The sequence below is a fragment of the Dermacentor albipictus genome, chromosome 6 (assembly GCF_038994185.2).
Source record: "Dermacentor albipictus isolate Rhodes 1998 colony chromosome 6, USDA_Dalb.pri_finalv2, whole genome shotgun sequence".
Classification (NCBI taxonomy): domain Eukaryota; kingdom Metazoa; phylum Arthropoda; class Arachnida; order Ixodida; family Ixodidae; genus Dermacentor; species Dermacentor albipictus.
In genome coordinates, this window is record NC_091826.1 from 9,437,275 (window position 1) to 9,458,896 (window position 21,622).

At 51.2% G+C, this 21,622-nt stretch overlaps 1 protein-coding gene across 1 annotated transcript in view; it reads left to right on the forward strand.

The window, feature by feature from the left end:
- The window catches only part of LOC139060763 (uncharacterized), a 169,446-nt gene that overhangs the window by 123,207 nt on the left and 24,617 nt on the right, over positions 1-21,622 (forward strand). The window contains exon 3 of the mRNA XM_070539875.1: positions 6,629-6,799. Within this exon, the coding sequence (XP_070395976.1) occupies positions 6,629-6,799 (171 nt within the window). The remainder of the gene's footprint in view (positions 1-6,628; positions 6,800-21,622) is intronic.

Genomic DNA, 21,622 nt, shown 5'->3' on the forward strand with positions numbered 1-21,622 from the left:
GCTTCTCCACGCCGTGCGTACTTCTCGCCGGTGGCAACACTGGTTCGGCTTATCGCCGCTCTTGAGCGCGACCGTGCCGGCATCTACGTGCGTGTCTTCGAATGTATACGTGCTCGGTGCGTCGTGAACGCGCGTGCCAGTGCGCATCCGCGGCTCCTAAATGAGCGTAGTCGGGCCTCCCGAAGGGGACCGGTCAGCAGCGGCGCTTCTCGGCGGAGGAGGAACAGCAGCGGCCGGTTGCGTCCACCGCCGCTTGGCCGCGATTGCGAGGCCTCGACGACGGTGGCGAGGGATTCGCGCGGCCTGCCAAACTCGGCTCAGCCCGGCGCAGTCTCGAGCAGGCGGGAGGGGGTGGTTTGCTTTGCACTTCGTGTGCGTACTTGTGCGTGCGAGCGAGCTTCGCGCGGGACTGGAGTCTACCGCGCTGCCGTGCCGTCGCTGCCTTTCCCGCTAGCCAGAGCGAGCAGGCGAGCACTGTCTTCTTGCGCAAGACAGAGGCGCTCGGTCGCCGGCTATGCACGCGGAGCTCTTGTTCCGGCTGGCGGGCTCCGTGCTCGCATCGTTGTGTCGCGTGGGCGTGCCGGATTAGCGTACTGACGTGGCGCTTCTGAAGGCCAAGGTATACCGGATGGCGTACAGCCAGTCAGCTCAATTATTCTAACGCAGGACCGATTTGAACTTCGTGTCAAATAATATCCAATGGCGCTATCTTCAGCGCTACCGCACATATGAATAATTAAGCTATTTTGATTTAATGCCCACGAAACATCCCATAAAGACCGAGAAAAAAAAAAAAAGAACGGCCGCTGCAGCTCCAGCTTCACCCTACCTTCGATTCAGCAACAAGAGAACTTATATGGCCTACTTTTCCTTTCCTTTTTCCTGCCCCGTATCTTTTATATAGCATCTACAGATGATATGGGGCTCTTGCCGTATCCGCCGCAGTGAAAAACTTGCACCGACTTCAGCTTTAAAAAACTGCCACTCAGCGCGCTTTGCGAAACAAATTAATTAGCAGAAGAGTCTCCTTTTTGTCGGAGTGGTCGACTTATGGTAGTTGTGGCAAAAACCGTCACTTTTGCATAGAATTACTTATTTTGGTGTTATTGGTGTTTGGCGAATTACTAATTGGGTCTACGCCGTAACTGCGTTGCACGTTTCATTACTCTTATTACATATTCCATTATTTCCTTGCATGCACACCTGTAACCGCGTGTACCTACACACGACGGCTGTGTGCCGAAAAAAAAAAAACAGTACAGCGTCGAGGGCTGGTCATTCCTTGTCATCTAGAGAGTAATGGCAGGACTTCACAGCTGATGTGATTGCATAGGTGTCGAAGCTGCGTCTTTCATATTGCAATGCCAAACTGGCTCTGCGGTCGTTTTTCTCCGCGAATAAATGCGATGACCTCAGATTCGCTTGCCGTGCCGTAGTTTTGAAAAGGTAGCATCGTTGTGCGAACCGGGCCCAGCGTACTCGTTTCCAGCGCGGAGAGAACCCATTCATCGTCGCCGAAAAGCGGCCGCGGCTCGGTTTCGTCGCACGTCCTCGACCGGCAGCTGGCGCGCCACGCCTGAAATATTCAGTGGCCGACCTCGTGCGCGCCGTCTGTGGGGTGAGCGCCGGATCGTAAGGGAGAGAGGCGTGAGCGTCGTAAATGAAGCCGTAATCACTGCTCGCTTCCTTTGTCGCGTATAACGCTCGCGTTTATGGACGAATGGCTGGAAGTGCACTGAAACGTTCAAAGGAACACGGAAGGAAAGACGTGACACCGATATCTGAAACTGCAGATGGACACGAAGCAACGTGTTTAGCCCGGCGACGACGAAGGTCGTTCGAATGGACGAATATTCGTTTAATCAAAACGACGAGATACGCGAGAACAGTCGAAGGAATCAGGTGCGGCCAGTTTATCGCTTCGTCACCTTGACCGGGCCACGTTGTTTCCTTAACGCGAAACCGCAGACATGCAGCGTTAGTGCGCGATACAATTTTAATTAAATGCTGCAGTTTTACGTGCCACAACCACGATCTAATGATTATCAGGCATGCCGTGGCTGGGGACTCCGGAATAATTTCGACCACCTAGAGTTCTTTAACGTCCGCCGAAATTGTAGGTAAGCACACGAGCCTTTTTTGCTGTATGCCTCCGTAGAAATGCGGCCACTGCCGAAAGTGAACCCGAGGTCTTGAGCCGCGCAACGTCATAGCCAGTGAGCTATACCACTGCAGGTCCCGCGCGATGCAACACTATACCGTTTCAAAAGTATGTGCATTTGAAGTATGCTCGTGGCATTCAGTCTCGACTGAGACCGTTCCCTGTAAGCTGCCTTCCACGCACTGCCGCAATGGTTTCGTCTGCGAACTTTCCTTCCGCGTTTCCTTTTGACGCAACGCGACCGAGTCCATCCGCGTAGCCTTCCTTTTGCGGCCATGCCTGGTTACTCTCCCTTCTTTTTTTTAAATTCTGTCTGAACGCTTGAAAGTTCGGCTCAGGCCTCGTTAGAAAGTTTAGGCCGACCGGTTTTTCTCGTTCCATACACCCACAGCCTTGCACTTTCCTATCTGGCCGGCCGGCATACGTATATAGTACTACGTCCCACGCCAGCACCGTCTCCATATGCCCCTCCGCGCGCAAGGTGTCGAGAGCACGCGCGTAATCTTTTGCTCTTTGGCCCCGTCATCCCGATTCGCTTCGGACCTCCGTTGCGTCGTGCTGGTGACCGGTGTCACCGTCCTAATTCAATGATTTTTCTTTTGTCAGCTCACGCTGGAGGAGATAAAGAATAATACTAATAATGATGAAGTTCTGGAGAAGAAAACGGGAAAGAAAAAAAAAAAGACAGAAAGCGAGCAGACGATAAAAAAACGAGCAAAGGGACGCGACGTTTCCGTCGTCGTCGGGCGGTGGTTCGGTGTCGTATTGAGGCGAGACTGAACGAACCGAACGCCTCGTTTCGACTTCCGGTTTCCCATTTATCCGCCTGCAGTGCTCGGGCCGTGCATGGTTGCGCTGCATGCTCGCTTTCCCGCCTGCGTCGCAACGCAACCACGGTCGAGCGCGCACGCTCGCGTGTCTGCACGCGCCGCGGTGTACGAAACCCGGAAAGGGAGACTGCCTGCGCATTTCGGCGGCGGCCTGCATATTGCATGCCTCCCGGTGCACGCGAACGCCATATCGCCCTGCACCGCGGCGGTGGATGTGCGAGTGTGCGCGCGGGGCACTTCCGGCGATCGCAGCTTCTTCCTGGCCTCGTGTGCACTGCCACGCGCCGCGTGTACCTGACGAGTGGGATAATGAGCTCGAACGCGCCCGCGTCGCCGCCGGAACTGCGTTTATTGAAACCAGATACGCTGGGGGGTAACGCCTCGATTAATGGGGTGGCGACGCTCCCATCGCCGTGATGGGGCGGCGCCTTTCCAGCGCGAAATCCCGGCGTTGTTTGTCTGGAAACGCCCCTCTCTCGAATGCTAATTGCGGACTGAACTCGACCGCGTCATTTGACACCTCACGCGCGCTTTAATTGATGCACGAGCGTCGCTATCGGTGAGGTGCGCGCGTGCTCTTGTGTGTGCCTGCGTATACTACATGTGTGATAGTGTTCCCGAAAGTGACTTTGGCGTGTCCGAATGAAATGTTTCGTTTTGCTTGATTATGCAAATTTCGCAACTCAAAGGAGGAGAGAAGGAAAAAAAATAACGCTGTGTTTTTCGGCTCTGGGCGGGCTGTAGTGCGGTCTTTCCGAATTTACCGTAAGAAGAAAGACGAAGAAATCACTGACTACGTTATGGGAGATGATTCGCATCCCTTTCTAATTTCTTTAATGTGTTCGTCGACAAGTTCAAATTAACGAAGTCTTTTGGAGAGGCATTTCATCTTCAAATAGGAATTGCTTCCTTCTTTATATCTCGCTGCGCTCTTGGTATCATTCAGGTATTGAGAAACTTAACATGTGAAGAAGCGCCGGCGACATACTGTACTTGTTACCGACGTTTCCAATTAATCAATCAGTCATCCAAATCAGTCAGTCCGTCAGTCAAAACCCGCGCTTCTTGTTTCATCAGCTAACTACTTAGTAATGCTCAGCTGCGTTTAATACGGTCGTTGCTAAATCGCACGCGACCATTAGCTGCCGTGCGTCACCTCTCCGCGGCCTTGGAACGTGGGCGCTCGTCCCGCTGGCAGCGGTCGCGTGCGCTGCTCTGGCCTTGACCTTAGCTCGGCGTTCGCGTGTGGGGGGCCTGCCAGAGATTGCGTGGGTTTTGTTTTGCCTCGCGGGAACTGTCATCCGGACACGCCCATGTTCAGGCGGAACTCGCACGAACTCCGACGACGGACGGTGGTGGAGGTTTCTGTTTCGCGACGGAGACCCGTTTCGCTCATCACTTATTCCCAGGTAACTCGGCACCTGTCACCAGCCGCAACGCGCCCGAAACTTCGCCGCTCGTCACCTTTATTTCGACGGTGGTGCGTCTTTGTCCTTTGGTTTAGGGCCTGTCTATTTGTTTTTTTCTTTTTCCGTGACCAATCACGAAGATGGGCCCTGCAGCTTGTACCGTCGTTTGTGCCTCTGCTGGAAGCGTTTTTACAGCCAGAGCGGGTCCTTTAATGACATTGGGTGACGCTGTCACCTTTAGTGTGGTCCCTAGCTCGTCGGCAGTAGTGCGCCGTGGTCCTCTGATTGTTTAGGGCCAATTTTTCTTGCGTGACTTAGTGACGAGTGCGCATCCCGCGAGGCTCACTTCGTCTCGGCTGTCGTTTGCCTCTGCGCGAGATATCTTTGCAGTACGAGTTGCCTGTGTGTTCTGTCTTAGCAAAACTTCATAAGTTGAATTCATACTGACACTACAGCTACGCGTTTTACATTTCGTGTAATATTCTAACATGTTGCTATCGCATTCATTGCTTCGTCCTTATGGTGAAACTATGATATTTTCTTGTCATCCACCACCTACGATCCCGGTGATGACGTGCGTAAGCGGAACGCCGCTTATGCTACTGACGAACTGCGAAAATAATTAGAATAGAATCATTCCATTATCCAGGCCTTAATTAACTGCTCGCTCCCTTTCCGCCTATCCATTTTTCTTTAGTTTCTAGTGCTTGAAATTCTTTCTTTTTCATATCTGTATCTGCCTTCTCTATTGCGCCCTTCCTTGCTCAATTTCCTTATTTCTATACTCTTTATTTTTCCTTCTTCCTTCGTGGACTGTCGTGCTAGTGGGATCTTTACGCGCTGGCCGGCAACGGTGATTGCAAGCTTGGAGTCGTCCGTATTAAAGTAGCGCGCGTGCCTTTTTTTGTTTCGGGTAAGAAAGGGGGGGGGGGGGTGATCGGCAGAGATTTGCTGTAATCGATGTTTTAGACGTCTCGCGTACATAGCTTTAAAGCTTAGCGACGCATAGTTGCGTCAGAAAGCAGCTGTAATTGACGTCGTACAAGGGCGTAGCCGAAGACGACGGCGCAGTGGACGAAAATGAGGTGCTGCAGGGAAAGGGTGCCAGTTTGGTTTCGCAATCCGCGACAGCGGAGGGGCGGACCTTGCTATAGCGTCGCCTCGACAGATATTTCCCAACAAATAAAGCATGTCACGGGGAACGGGCATTTGACGTTGAGGAATAAATTATGTATGTAAAGGGAATGTCGGGCATTTTTTCCTGGTCTAAGTTTGTGTTCGTGCCTACCATAGCGACAGGAAATAAAAGCAGGCTATCGGAGGGCGGCTTACGGAAAGGTCAGCTCAGGTGGCGTCCTCACCTCGCTCGAGATGGCGGCACCGTCGTGCGAGGGCCGTCGTCACTCGATCGAGTCGCGGCTGCCGCTTGCAGTCGTTGACTCCAACTTCTCGCAGCGTTGTCCTTATAGGAACGCGTCGTGGAATGACGCGCGAAGTGCTCGGTTCGCGCACTGCGGCTTGCTCAAGGTACGATGTGGTTGGCGGCGTTGAGCTTACTGGAAAGCAGCGTCATTCTGAATGTCGGCTAGTTGGAACTCAAGAACAGTGCGACAGTTGGATGCTGTTCTCGTCTCGCATCATTGTGCAATGCATCTCTTACGACTAGTCTCTGAGGGTGACTTGGGAGTATGACTAGTTACAGTGTGAGCCAGAATAGTGCTTATTGAAAGTAGATCGACTCCGCGACATCATAACTGTCCAGAGACGGAGATTGAGTTGAAGTCTAACGTCGTACTATGTGTGCACCTGTTTTCGTGCGCCTGTTTGGCAGTAGTTGGAATCTCTCAATTCTGCAATACGCACCCAACTAGCCCGACATTGATTGTCTCCCTCACAGCTAAACACAATGCTGGGGAGGTGTTCTGCAAGAGTCCATCTAGTGGACATGTCCATTTCGTCTGCTGTTGAAGTTCTGATTGGCTGGGCTGCGCGTCCGCAGCACCGAGGGGCCACAGCCAATTAGCATTTCAGAAGCAGACGAAATGCACATATCCACTATAGGCGGACTCTTATAAGAGTCCGCCTATAGTGGATATGTGCATTTTAAGCCGGGGAGTATACCCCCCTGCTTAGATTAGGTGATCTGGCGAGCTGGTGCTTGTTCACGGCATGACGGTGACCGCGTGCTTAAATGTGCGTGTTTTTCTGTTTCTCCCTCTCGGTCGCAGGAGGGGCGAGGAGGAGGAGGCGTGGCGCGTGCGAGTGACCCTGTACGAGGCCCAGCGACCGCACCTGGTCTCGACGCCGGAGTCGCCCGTCGGGCCAGACCAGCTCCCCCTGTTGGCCCACTCCGCCGCCAACATGGCCAGCCAACCGGACGGATATGTCAGGCAGCAGAGGTGAGGCAGGCAGACCGTCCGCATGTGTATGCAGTACAGCGCTCTCTCGGTGTCATGATCTCGCATTAATAAATGTGCGCGTGTGTCACGGACCAGGGCTCCGGTTGAGGTTTTTACGTGTATCCGTTTCCTCTTTCATCTTCTTTTCTTGTATGGCTAGTATGCTCGAGTGTCTGTAGTTTGCTTTCCTATATATCATGTTTTTTTATTGGGGAATGAGGACGTAGCATTCACTAACGCTGCTGTTTGGGCCTGTTGGTGCATCATCAGTCCTGAATACGCGGTCCGTCACCGAGAAGGACGACAGTGGACAGAAATGATGTACGCATAGGGCTCCTACGGTGTCAGCGCCGTGTGTGCATCATTTGCTTCCTTCTGTCGTCCTTGTCCATAAAGCGCGCTAGTCAGCTATAAGATGGCTCTTTTCAAGTGCAGCTCTGATGCGCCAGTTGCTGGGTTGGACGCCGGCGTCCCTCGGCGTAACCGCGCTAATGTGCCCGTGCCACTGCTCGCGCGTTCGTGGTCGTCTTCTTCCACGGCTGGCTCAGATGCCGCTCATAATGTGCCAGGGTTCCCACACTGCCCCTCCCTCTGCGAACGCGCTGACGGCACTGGCCCACAGCCAGTCGGTGTGGTGATCTCGGTCTCATATTATTTGCCTCAATATATCGCGAAATAAAAAGACATATACAGCTGCGTTCAAATTTCACATTAGGGAATATCGTAATCGTCGAACATTTTTCTTCATTTTCCTACGGTTTTTTAGACAGCAGAGAAACAGAATGACAGTTTGAGCTTGTGGAGCACGCATGGAGGAAGGAAAAAAGAGGAGGGAGCATACCGCAACGCGGTGGAAGCCGAAATCTGCTGGGGCAGGGGTGGCCCAACAAGTGATCACACGTCAAAGTGCGCGGCTAGTTTTAGTGTTCCCGCTCTGCAGGCAGAGCTACGGCAGAGCAGCTGAGCAATCGCACACAGGATAAAAACTACTGGCATCCATACTGGGTAGTGGGAGAAGTATGGCAGAGGCCTTTGCCCTGCAGTGGGCGTAACCAGGATGATGATGATGATGATACATACTGGGAATCATACGTCTCAGCGAATATCGATTCTTGCTCCGTGATCTCGACGCAAGAGGTCACGTGTTGGGCCGCCACTGTGGCTTCACAGAGCATTCGCTTGCCAAGGCTGGCTACGTGACGTAATGCTCCCTCCTATATTTTCCTTCCTCCACGTTGTAAGGTATGTGTCACGTGATGTTACATCACAAGGCTCCACGGTTTTCATTTCATCTGTGCGTACCGACTCGCGTTACCGCCAACATACAGTCGTACCTGAAATACTCAGACAAACCTGAAAGAGCTGGCAGGTCAACGTTTTTTTTGCCCTTTACAGTATATAAAAAGATAACCTTGAAAACCAATTGAATCTGCGTGTAGCATTAAACGCAAGGTAATAAAAAAAATCACCTCTGTCACATGATTGGTGTGTAATTACGGACCGCCAGGGACACTGCAGTCGCGTGACGAATCTATCCGCAATGCCACCCGCAGCATTAAAAACACTCCCAAACGAAGCCTCCAGTGACTTGAGTCCCGATTTCTTTCTCGCACCTTGGTGGTGAAACTTGCGTTTTCCACTGCGTTGAATGATGGCAAGTGCGTTTGGAGTCTGTTGGAATGCGACAGAGATGCTTCATGCGCGTAGTTGCAGAAGTGATCTTGAGAAGTAGTGGCCTGCAGTAAGATTGCGGTAGGCGAGGCGAGGCGATGTCTAAACAGTCTGTTATCGAGTGTCATTCTGTTTGTTGTCATGTAGACCTAGCAGGTGTGGTTGGCAGGCGAGACGGAAAACATTCCAGGTGCTTTGCTTGCAAACAGCAAGAAGGTATACCATTTATTCAGCACCACGGGCAGCGCTGTGCCTGCGCCGCCAGAAACTTCCGGTCGCATATCGTCGGCAGTCAGCGTTGGCAAAAACAAAAAGAAAGACACGTTTTCCTTGTCAGTTGGACGCATGAGGGACTAACCGTGAACAAGAGCACAAAACCAAACTTCTTGTTGGATTCCATGAAAACTTTTGAGACACTATCACGCTGGTTGTCGTGAACTACCTGTCCACTCGAAAGCGTCTTTCTATGGGTTATGTTTCGTTCCTTGGGGAAGCACTGCCATTATAGAGGACTTTGGCTGTCGCCTTATTTTCGCGCAGCGAAGTTTCGCCAATGATATATATATATATATATATATGTGTGTGTGTGTGTGTGTGTGTGTGTGTGTGTGTGTGTGTGTGTGTGTGTGTGTGTGTGTGTGTGTGTGTGTGTGTTCTTGCGGGAGTTAAATAAACTGTCAAGCACAAGTGCCCTTCAGTGCAAGCATCGGCAGACTGGCTACCTGTGTGCATGAGGTAGGACACGCGAGTAAACGCGGCCTGGCGTCGTGGATGACGATGCGAAATATGGGTTTTACGGTGCGTGCGCACAGAGCGGTTTCCGAGTATACGCATTGGTTGACCCGCCATTTTTATTGTGTGTGCAAGCCTCTTGCAAGTGCTTTGCTTAGATTGTCCAATAGATGGCGCGCAGAAACTGTCTATATTCCCTTTGAAACTACATCAGACTTTATAGTGCGGGATAGGCTTAAAAGTGCGTACAGTCACTGTGCCCGTGCCTTCGTTATTTGCCTCGTGACGATGGTGCGAGGTGAACATATTTCAAACGCCCCCAAATGTGTACTTAGGGCTTGCACAACTTCATAGAACGCGCGGTCACTAGCAGCTATGCGAGATATGTTCACTGCACCGACGCACCGGAAGTACACGAGGCATGTTAAGCGGCCAAAATTTTGAGCTGCACTGGGAACCCTTGTCATTCGCCAGCGCTCTTGCCTCATAGTTGGTTATTTTCGACCAGTCAAAGAAGCAACGAACTGTCAACGTAAATGCTATTTTACCCTGACTTTTCGAAGTCGCAAGTGACAAGTAACCTTAGAATCACGTCCACGTTGCCCTTCGAGGATCTTGCGATGAGATTCATTATACCGTTGTTCAGCCATCCAAGTGAACGTGGCTGTATGCATATGAAATGCCAACGGGCGTTGGTGCTTCGTGCGTAGTAATCTGGCCATGACTCACGCTTCGAACAGTACAGAGGGACAGTACAGTGCATTAATCTCGGGCGTCCTCGACTGCTCAAGCTCCTTCGATTGTTCATCGCGACGTTTCAGAACCGTTTTCGGTGCCCGCCTGCGCTATTTGCGGAGACAACGGGCTGTTCGTTAGGGGCGTCCGGCAGAAAGGGGCCAGCGAGCCGCCGCCCCAGACAGTTCTGGATCGCTTCCAAGGGTTGAGACGCGCGCGTCCCGGCGATAGCGACTGCCGCTAAAGAGGCGTCGAGCACGTGGAAGGCGGTAACGCGGGCAATTCCTGGATAATGACTTGTTGTGTGGCTAGTTGGTGCGTAGCCATTAGAACGAAAGCAGAGAACACGAACGGGACACGAAAGGCGTAGTGCCTGTGTCCCGTCGTTCGTGCCTCGTTCACGTGCTCTGTTTTTCAATAATTTCGAAGAATGGAAGATAAGCCGCTTGGTCCCTCTCCTGAAGCAAGGCAAGTCCCCACTTGAACCCACCTCATACCGCCCAATAGCGCTGGCCAGCTGTGTGGGAAAGATAATGGAAAAGATTATCCTTGCCCGCTTGGAGTGGTACCTGGAGCACTACAACATGTTACCGAATTGCATGGCTGGTTTTCGTCGAGATCGCTCTTCAGTAGACAGTGTTGTTGATCTCGCTACGTACGTCCAGCTTCAAAAGTCACGCAAAAGATTATCTGCAGCTTTGTTCTTGGATGTCAAGGGGGCATACGATAACGTATCTCACGAGGCTATCCTCGATGCTCTTGAGATGGTTGGCCTAGGTGGTCGAGTTTTCCAATGGATCTCTCATTACCTTTTTATGAGATCGTTCTGTGTCTGTACCGGTGATGGTAAAACCGCACTACACTACACGTACCAAGGTGTTCCTCAAGGCGGTGTACTAAGCCCTACCCTATTCAACCTCACACTCATTGGTCTCGTTGATCATCTACCAGCAGCGATCAAGATATCAATGTACGCCGACGACATATGTATATGGACCTCAGGTGTGACACGTCCTCAGATACGTGCAAGACTTCAAAAAGCTGCTACTCTGACATCTATATACCTCCGCAACCAAGGTCTTGAAATCTCGTCAGACAAATGTGCACTGATGGCGTTCACTCGCAAACCAATGACACCCTACGCCATATCAATAAATGGCCAGATAATTTCTTATGAGAAGACTCACAAATTTCCTGGCATAATCATTGATAGAGATCTCTTATGGAGCCCGCACGTGACCTACTTGAAGAAGCGTCTGACAGCAATCTCCCAACTTTTCAAGTTTCTGGGAGGAAAGACTTGGGGAATGTCAGTGCATGCAATGTTGGAATTGTACAGGGCTCTTTTTCTGGGCTTCTTGAGATACAGTTTGCCCGTACTGACCCGCAACCAAGGTCTTGAAATCTCGTCAGACAAATGTGCACTGATGGCGTTCACTCGCAAACCAATGACACCCTACGCCATATCAATAAATGGCCAGATAATTTCTTATGAGAAGACTCACAAATTTCTTCGCATAATCATTGATAGAGATCTCTTATGGAGCCCGCACGTGACCTACTTGAAAAAGCGTCTGACAGCAATCTCGCAACTTTTCAAGTTTCTGGGAGGTAAGACTTGGGGAATGTCAGTGCATGCAATGTTGGAATTGTACAGGGCTCTTTTTCTGGGCTTCTTGAGATACAGTTTGCCCGTACAGACCAACACCTCCCAGACAAATCTTCGTGCTCTACAGGCTATTCAAGCTCGGGCTCTCAGGGTTTGTCTTGGTTTGCCAAAATGCACATCGATTGCAGCGACTATTGCGATTGCTCGGGACCAACCTATACAAACACACATTGCGGTAGAAGTGTTGAGAGTGCACATTAGGCACGTTGCCCGTGCCTGTTCCCACCATCTGGCAACACTACCGTCAGAAAGGCCGCAGGCAGCATTTTGTACTACGATTTCGGAGTATTACACCTGCCTCCCGTCAGGCTGCACCCCCGCAACTAAGCCATCAATTCCTCCATGGTGTTTGGCTCGACCCGCAGTGCACCTCACCGCACCAGGAATCAGGAAAAAATCTGAGCTGTCATCACCTGCTCTTAAACAACTAACTCTGCTCCTTTTGCCCGAGAGGTACGCCGTACACGTACATATTCATACTTATGGATCGGCAACTCTCCAGTGTTCCTCTGGAGCCGTGGTCTTCCCAGCGAAAGCCACCACCATCTGTTTCAAGACATGTCACCCAACGACACCGATGGCCGCGGAACTTGCAGCCCTTCGCGCTGCACTTCGTCTCGTCAGCCAAGAACAACCTCGAAGATGGTCAATATTCAGTGACTCGAAGGCTGCACTGCAATCTTTGCTATCGGCCCTGCGGCGCGGACCACACGAACAACTGGTATTTGAGATTAGAGAACTCATTCATACCTTAACTGAGAAAGGACACCACGTGACAGTTCAATGGCTTCCAAGTCACTGCGGAGTCATAGGGAACGAACACGCTGATAACGCTGCTCGGTCGGCTCTTCAAGGGGACGAAGTGGAGCCGATACCGTTATCAAGGACAGATGCCGCTCGAAAACTTCGAATGATCAGCCGTGACATCACGTTCTCCTTGTGGAACGCTGGAAGTTTTCATGACTACCGACTCCACAATCTTGACTCCTCTCTACGCCTTTGTATTCCAGCTGGACTCTGCCGTCGCGAAGCTACCCTGCTTTGTCGACTATGGCTAGGGGTGGCTTCCACCAAGTCTTTCGCTTACCGAATTGGATGGGCCGACGACGCCTCGTGTGAGGACTGTGGTAACGAGGACACTTTTCAACACCTTCTTTGTGACTGTCCTCGATATAATTTACAGAGACAATCACTCGCAACCGCGATAGCGCGCTTTGAGCGAAGACCTCTCACAGAGGAACTTATTTTAAAATACCGCCGTCATAAGCCATCGCAGCAGAGGGCGACGAGGGCACTGTTGCGGTTTTTGAGGGCGACAGAATTGGGCAGGCGGCTGTAGCCTGAACAGATGTTGATAGTGCGGCAAGTGTCACTGTGCTGTGCGATGACAGTATTCGGTGACAGTGACCGATTGTGATTGTGTGTCTACGCTCCTTCCTTTCCTTATCTCTACCTTGTTACCACTTTACCTCCCCCTCCCCTCTCTCCCCAGCGTAGGGTAGCCAACCGGATCTTTTTCTCTGGTTAACCTCCCTGCCTTCCCCTCTCTCTCTCTCTCTCTCTCTCTCCTCGAGTTACGAAGCTACCAGCGTGGACGGGATTTCATAGCTCATACAGAGGGAAGGCGGCATCGTTAACCGTGAGAGCATCCGACTGGTTGCCCTATATATATGCGCTGGAGGAGGGAAGCGTAGAGAGAGAGAGAGGGAGAGGTGGTGAGCACTCACAGCTATTACCACGGTGGTCAGGAGAGCTCACACAGGCCATTATTTCTCAAAGAGCACAGCAGTGCGTTAATTGTCTTATTGGCAGACCGGAGATGAGGTCGGTGTTACCTAGTATCGTCTGGTTGGACGTTCATCGATCATTCAGTAGTCCCGGTGTGTTGGAGACAGATTCCACAGGCCAGAAGGGCAGATATATGTCGAAGGCTCTGCGTTTATGTAATTTGCAACAGAACGTAGTGTTGCGTTTTTTTGCACGCTCTCTCAACTAGATCGCGCAGTGGTGCCGAGACTACGGATAATTTCACGACAATCACAGTTTCTGTGTACCGAGTTGTAAAAGGCTGCTGATGCAGATTTTATTTTCGCAACAGCATAATTTCGCGACAAATGTCATGAAGGGCTGATGCCGTGACGTCAGAAGGTTTTGTCTTCTTGAGTCGCCATCGTCAGAGCAAAGCTAGTACATTGTAAACTGATCTCGCGAGCCGTTTTGGTGCTCCACCGCTGCGGTGAAGGATGATTGTAATGATAGCCCTTAGATGGACAAATGGCAGTCATGACTGGCAGCCCGTCTATATTAATTGTTGTGTTATATTAATCGTAATGATAATGATCGTAGCGATAAAGGTTATGCTGTGCCGCATCCATTCCTCTTTTATGGCGTGAATATGGTTGGCGCGACAGCCGTCCTCGTGCCTGTGTACAGCAGCTGCTCATTACGGGAGCGGCGGTGCTACGCAGAGGAGGGCGAACAGACGAACAGAGGACGCGGGCGTGTTCTGTCCTCGTTTGCCTTGCGCTGCCGCTCCCGCAACAAATGAACGCAACTAGTTTACGCTGTATAATAAGACACGCCCTGTAGATCTTCTATACTGAATGACTTCACGATAGCCAACTACGCCCTAGTTATAAGCTGTTCTTGTCAACTTCTTCGAACCCTTCCTCTGTATCACTTGACGTCAGCTACAGCTCCCGCGACGTCTGCAAGCTTTCACTGAAACAGTCGCGATCTTCGTGACTACCCGCGCGTTAATGATGATCTCGGAGGCCACAACATAAAATAATTCGTTCGCAGCCTCCTGCCGTCTGGCTTTGTGATCGCCAGCTTACCGTTGCCAACGGCCGCGCGTTGAAGTGACAGTTCATTCTGGGCTGTCTAGGCGGAAGCCGTTCGTCTAGGCGCTAATCCTAATCTGCAGAATGTAGCGCAACCGCCCGTCGCTTAACATTGGGCTCGGTGCGGAGGGGACGCGAAAACTCGAGGGTAGCGGCGCTGATTGACGCTTATTTATAGCCGCCGTGGCTTTTGTTTCTGTGTGGCCTTGAAGGCGGAAGTAATTTTCTTGAGGCATTGTCTGACGAACCCGCTGCGGGCTAACCAAGACGGCCGGACCGCTGCCCGCTAGAGCGCCCACGCGTTTTGAAGCGACGCCAGAAAAATGTTCTAACTGGATGACGGAAACGGTCGGCCGTGCGTCGAGAGACTTCGCACGCCAGCATCGACGTGCGCTGCGATGAGGTGCTTCGTAAGCTTATCCGCGTGGGTGGCGACCGACGTGGTGAGGAAAGTGCCACAGGAAGATTCTCTAAGACTGATCCAGCGGAGAGAAAAAAAAAAGCATTGAGAGCCCTCCCACTATGTGAACATCGAAGACCAGCGAAGCTGTATTGCTCAAGAGCGATATTAAGTTCTGTATGGTGGTATGCTATATTGGTTGAATAAACACACAAACACAACTTCCTTATTTGTTTCGTCTTTTATTTTTTATTTATTACTTTTTTATTTTTTACTTCTTTATTATCTATTATCTTATTTTATTATTTTATTAACGCATCGTCATAGACTAGCGTTTGGGCAACAGCGTTCATCGCTCCGGCGCATTGTTTTTGTCAACATCATAACGTCGTTGCTTGTTTTCTCTTTTTTTTTTACCTCATACATATACATATACAGGTCCCCGAGCCCACAGGGGTATGTGCCGTTGAGCGTGGACCCTTTCTGCACTATCACCAGGATCGGCCCTCATGATGATTTGTCGTCAACATCTCGGACACATTTTTTTTCCTGATCCTAGCCGTGGACAGCTTTGCTGTAAAAAAATGCAGTTTCGCCCAAATTTCGAAAGCACGTGACAGTGATAGTGTCTACCAAACTCCCGCCAGCTGTGAATCTTTCTTGGCAGCACTTCGTTCCTAAGCAGTGTTTCAGAACGGGCTCGTAAGAGCTACACGGTATAGCAAAAACACCCCTCAGACATACAATATAATAACTATTGTTTCACGTGGCCAGGTCACTTGCCTTTATCGCCAACTAGCGATTACTATACGCATCCATCAGAAATTACGTGCACCGACTAACAAGGACGCGTGTGTATAGTGCACGACCATAAGGATGCATTAACGACTCTGTGTCGAACGTTGCTGCGAAAGGCGTACGTAAATTCACACTGGGCCTCTTCGATTTGTCGTCCCGGATTGTCCAGGAATTCGCGAGACGCCGCATCCACGACGCTCATTGGCTGAGAGCACCGTTTCGGTTTGTCCGGGACTGCCAAAGACGGTGTAGGGGTTGGAGGCCGGACTTCGGGATGAAAACCAAAACTTGGGAGTATTTATTTTACATTATATACAGAGAGGTGAGAGTCAAGTAACAGTTGTACAGTCATTACGGGCCGGCAGCAACTCGGACGCTGCGGCCCGCGGCAAGAAGTTCGAGAGAGGTCAATCAGGGAAACAGGGAATGCTCTGGTCTCTCTGGAATGCTTCTTATAAACCCTTCGAGCACTGGAAGTCGCGTCATGTTTGACCAATGGGAGAGTCCGCTCAGATGACGCCATATTCGGCCAATCGTTGGCGCCCGTGTCGCGGTGTCACACCCGGCGGCTCTCTGCGGTCTTGCCTCGCTGACTTGCAATGCACTTCTTCTAAGGTGGAGAAGGAGGGGGGCGCTCATGCTCCATTGTACGAGGGCCCACCTGCTCCCGGTGGTACGGCTCCGCAGTGGTGGCGAATGCCTTCTTCAAAGGCGAAGAGGGGTAGGCTTGGGCCTTCCCGGCACGTCCGGCTGTCACGGCGTGTTACCGCCGTCTTGGTTTGGCACCCACTTTACTTCCAACAGTGCCGTGCTATCCCCTCGCTTTCTGGAAGAGTCAAGCAGAGAACAGCTACCGGCGGCTTACGAACTTGTTTGCACGTGAACTTGTTGGCTCGTGCGCTCCTCTGGAATGTGCTGCGATTCGATGTGGTCCTGGGGAACTCGAAGTAGGCGCAGGAAACAGCTCCATATCTAACAACGGCTAATCGAAGACGCCTATTGCCCACCGACGACGATGCTTTGTACATGTACACTATATTACACCGTTGTTTTACCTACTATTGAATGTGTTATGGCAGATGCCCTAGGACAGCTTCGTGCGCATTTAAGCGACTCAAAACCACGTGATGGCTGCCGCTGTAAAAGTTCGCACATACGGACAAAGTATACGAAGCAGTGACAGGCGACAGCTGGCACTCCGTCTAACAAAACCCGTGCAACGCAGCTGAAGATATACTGATTCTGCCAGCCTCCGAAGAACGAAAAAGAGGAAATATGCTCGTACGCTGTTTTAGTGTGCACTGAAAATGCAAATGATGTTTTGGTGCAGCTTGTGTCATGTGCACGAAATGATTAATGGCGGATATTAGAGAAGAAGGACCCTTCTGATTCGCGTTCCCGATTTACTGACGTTATCTGTAGGTAATATTAGCCAATGCTAGTTGGTTCATCTTCAGTGTAAGTTAAAAAAGCGCGACTGAAAGAGTAAGAAAAATGCGCACCGATGGATAAGCGGCTGACCCGACATGTGGACTCGGCGCTTGTCCTGTGTTGTGTTTTTCCTTTGTGTCCTTGTTTCGGTCGCGCTGTTTTAACTTGCATTTCCGTAGCCGTGATTGACCTGCACAGATTCGGTGAACCCGCCGTCGCAGCTCAGTGGCTTGCGCTGCGGAGCTCGAGGTAGCGGGTGCGATCCCGGCCGCGGCCACCGCATCTGTGTATGCGCACGGGCGGTGAAGTGCAAGAACGCTCGCGTGCGTACGCCGAGGTTTACGTGGTATGCGCACGCTTTTACTGGTCGACATCGATCCGGAGTCGCCGGCATTTGGCGAGGCTGAGTGCATTGCAATGCTACACGCCTGTTTAGCGCAGTATCACGGTGAGCCTTTCCTAGCCAATCTGGGTGACGTTGCTCTGGCGCGAAAAGAATCCGCAACCCCTTTTAACCCTAACGTTGGGCTTTAAATGAATCAATGTTTTTATAATTGTAATGTTTGATTTGCCAAATGATATCAGCGTAGTCCAATTTTGGGTCTTGTGTATACATGCGCGCAATTTCGTTCTCTTTTGTTCGATGGTTATACATTACTGTTATTCCACAATGTTTAATCAATACCTATTGTATCCTGTTAAATTCGTGTCTAAAAATAATGCTGTTCTACTATGACTTAAGCTTGTATGTATTTCGTGCTTGATATTTTTGCTTCTTGTAGTAAGATGTCACTGATTCGCAGAACTTTGTACGTATTGGGAGCTGGTCAAGCTGATTGAGTGCAGCTTTTACTCCCGCTATCCTTCATGTGCAAAACATAAACGTAAACGTTCGATTTAACTCAATATCTGTATGGCCTGTCTGATAACCACGTAGTTGGTACGGTGTCGGCCTAGCCTGAGACCTGAGTGGGGTAGATCATCGGGTGTGCCCGAACTCGTGTGATTTACTACGTCAGCTCAAAAGTATGTAATTAACGTCGTGCAAACATTAAACGCTACTAGCGGCAGTTGAAAGGGCTAATGTTCATGTGACGAAACAAAGCACGGTAATTAGGTCAGCGTGCGCTGCTGCTGCTGCTGCTGCCGACGATTTACTGGCATCCCCTTTGTAACTTGGCGGTGACAAATAGTCACCTAGCCTGCTTGAGCTGCTCAGGTATGTTATACATGCTTTTCATTCTAGCATTTTTGTATAAATCTCTTTGTATACATCTCTTGTATATCGCTGACCGGATGTTTGCGTGCCATCTCAGGCAACCGACGTTGTTGTTCAGGTTGCTTTTAAAATATTTGCTCAGAAAATGTGAAGCACGGAGGCATGACAAATCTCTCTAACGGCATCCCTCTTAATAGTTTTTTTTTTTTCGGCTAGCCGTGAGGTACAAGATAGACTATTGAAATCCAAGGTCACGATGGGGGCCGACAAATAGAAACACTGTGAGATACAATTTGGCGTCTACATGGGTGGGTCTACCTTTGTCAAACGCGGCCTTGTCATCCTTGGCGTGTTAATTTTAGCGGTTAGTTACGACAACCACCGACACTATACGTGACGTCGCTCTACTAACTCGCTAAAACTAACACGCCAAGGATGACAAGGCTGCCTTTGACAAAGATGGGCTCACTCATGGAAACGTAGGCCGACCTGTCTGGGGCACCTCTGTGCATGGAACTTTTATCCCACAAGATAGGGTTGGTATTTTAGACGAGAATGGCGTCACAACCGAGTCTCCGGCACTACACGCTTACGTATAGAGACCACACTTGCGCTGCACTGTCGACATTTACGCAGCCTTGTGGCAGACAAGTGGTCTCTATGGGCATCGACGCGTGGTGTAATGACTCCTGTATAGAACTCAAATACCTTCAACGTGCTTTAGTTCAGGATGTCGCTTACGATGGCAGATACGAAGGCTGTCTTCGTACACGTTTCGTGTTTCTTATGTTTTCTGATCTCTTATTCTTAGTTTATAGATGGATGGTTCGGGGAGCTGGCGCTTCGAATTTTCCGGTGCTCCCGCACGGTGTCGCTACGCGGAGCGATACATTTATTTTGCTGTCAGTACTGGCTGTTTTGGCCCGCGCTTTAGCGGGGGCCGCCAATATGGCAACCGTGGCGGCGCCTGGCGGTGGGCCCCGCTGGCGGCGCGTGTGGCAGGGGTTCAAACCTGGCGTGGGCGAGGCGAACGAGTCCCGACCCGGGGTTGCTCTCCCTCCTCCGAGAAGACCGCGATGAAGGAGGGAGTGCGGCGCATGCGCAATAGGCGCTCATCTCGCCGGCCTGTTGCTGCCTTCTCCCTCCGCAGCGACCGCTCTTCGAGAACGCGAAGTTGTCGTCGTCGGGCGGACCCAACCCCGCGATCTCCGCTCCGGCCGGCCGACGCCTCCGCGTCTGCCCCCAGGGCTCGAAATAGCGCCCCCATCGGGAGGAGGGGTGCCCAGGTCCTTTATTTTAACCGGCCGCGCCTTCTCCTCCAAGTGCTGCCCCCGCGTTTGACGCAATGGGTGCGCGTGTTTGAGAAGAGAGCCCGTCGAGCGTGCGAACGACGTCGCGCCCATGTCCCGCTGCAACCGCCGCCGGCGCCCGAGATGAGCGTCGACGCTAGGCTTCACCTCTACTGCGTGGTCGTGCCGCGGACCCGGTACGTACCACAGGCCGCATTCCGACGAGCCCGGCTGGTGCTCGCTGGCTCGTAGCCTGCCGCTTTCCCGCCTGCGTCGGGTCACGTGATTGGAGTTGTTAGCGTTGGGCCTGCTCGCGCGTGCGTGTGTGTGTGTGCGTGCCGTGCTTCCGTCCTGTGACCGAGAGACCCATGCGCTCAGTTGAGTGCCAGCTGTTCTCTGACTGACGCAGTGAACGGCGACGCCAGCAGAGCCGAGCATGCCACGCCAGCGCCGTTCCGATCACACACGACGCGAATGGCTGCTTGGCCGTCGCGGTGGCATGCGGCTGGCGCCGGCCTTTGACATAGTGTTTGCGTGTGTGTGTGCGAGCGTGCGTGGTTATTTTGTGTCTGGCGTTTCTTTTCAACCTCGTTTCGCCTGAAGCTCTCATTTTTTTTTTCGGGGGGGGGGGGGGGGGTCGCATCGTTTGTTGACGCAGCAGCCAGCCAGCTTGCTACATTTTTGGACCACGGTCCCCTTTCGTGTTTTCGAAAGCGCGATACGGTTGCGCCATCTCATCTCCCTGTTCCAAAGCCGTGTGTGGCGCTCACTTATGCAAGGCCTGTCGGAGAGGAAGTGACGCGAGAGAGCAATTTTAGTCTCATAGCAGCCGTGCATATGTGCAGCCGCTGATATCGCTGCCATTTGGCGGGGCTGTCACTTCAAGAGAAGCGAGTATGCATGCCTGGCAGCTCGCAGTGAATGCGCGAAGCGTGCTACCCGTCATTCACCTGCAGAAGCCTCGTGGTGCGCATTTCGGGCGTATTTGCGGCGTGTGGCGCCATGCGATACACAACCTGCATTGCGTGGCAGCCTCGTTACGCACGTACGCCGACTGGGCACGGATACGCCGCACGAAAAAGTAACGAAAGTGTGTGCGAATATCCGAAAATTTAGAATAACCAGGCGAGTACTGTCAAAGTCAATCTGGTCTTCGAACTGAAAGTCATTATTCCTGAATGCCAATATTCTTGTTTCGAATATATTAGAACGTCAACTGAGAACGATGAAACATAATATTGGAGCAAAAGTGCGGTACATTTAGCACCGGCGGCCGTAGCGTATAGTCATAAAACACAAGTATAACGTGGCGAAACGCGTGCGATACGTGGCTTGGAGAGCCGGGACCTTTGTGGCTAGGCCGCTAGAATTCTCAGTTACCGTAGAATCCTGAGTGGATTGTTCATGACGCTTTATTTGTGAACTAGGGTGGTTGCTTGAGCTACTTGGTAATTCATGATGAAAAATAACGTACAGCGCGAAGGACAAGGACTGCGAAGACGACATACACAGCGCTGTGTATGTCGTCTTCGCAGTCCTTGTCCTTCGCGCTGTACGTTATTTTTCATCAAGCTTTATTTGTGCTTTTAAGAAACAACGCTTCGTAATTTTTAACTGATGACAGGAACCTCGTAATGTTGTGAATGTTTACTAGGACGTGAATATCATTTTATATTATTTATTTCCAATATCCCAAAGGTCCCGGAGGAGGTTTTACATATCATGAGGGGTAGGCGCGTACAGTCGTGGGTGAGTTGTCAAACGATGTGTTAAAAATGACCAGCGTTCGAATGACGTATAGCTGCAGCGGGAAGGTCATTCCGGTCCTTTGACTTTCGAACGAAGACAGATGGGCCGTGGTACGGGCTGGAAGAGGATACACGGCGCTGTCAAACTGCTTGTCATTATTCAAAAACTATTCCTAAAGTATTTGATTCCCTTCGATTCGCATTCGATTCGGTCTCAAACATATACATCCGTACACCCCTAATAGTTAGCGTGGCTTCGTTGCATAACATCATAAGATTGCCGGTTTA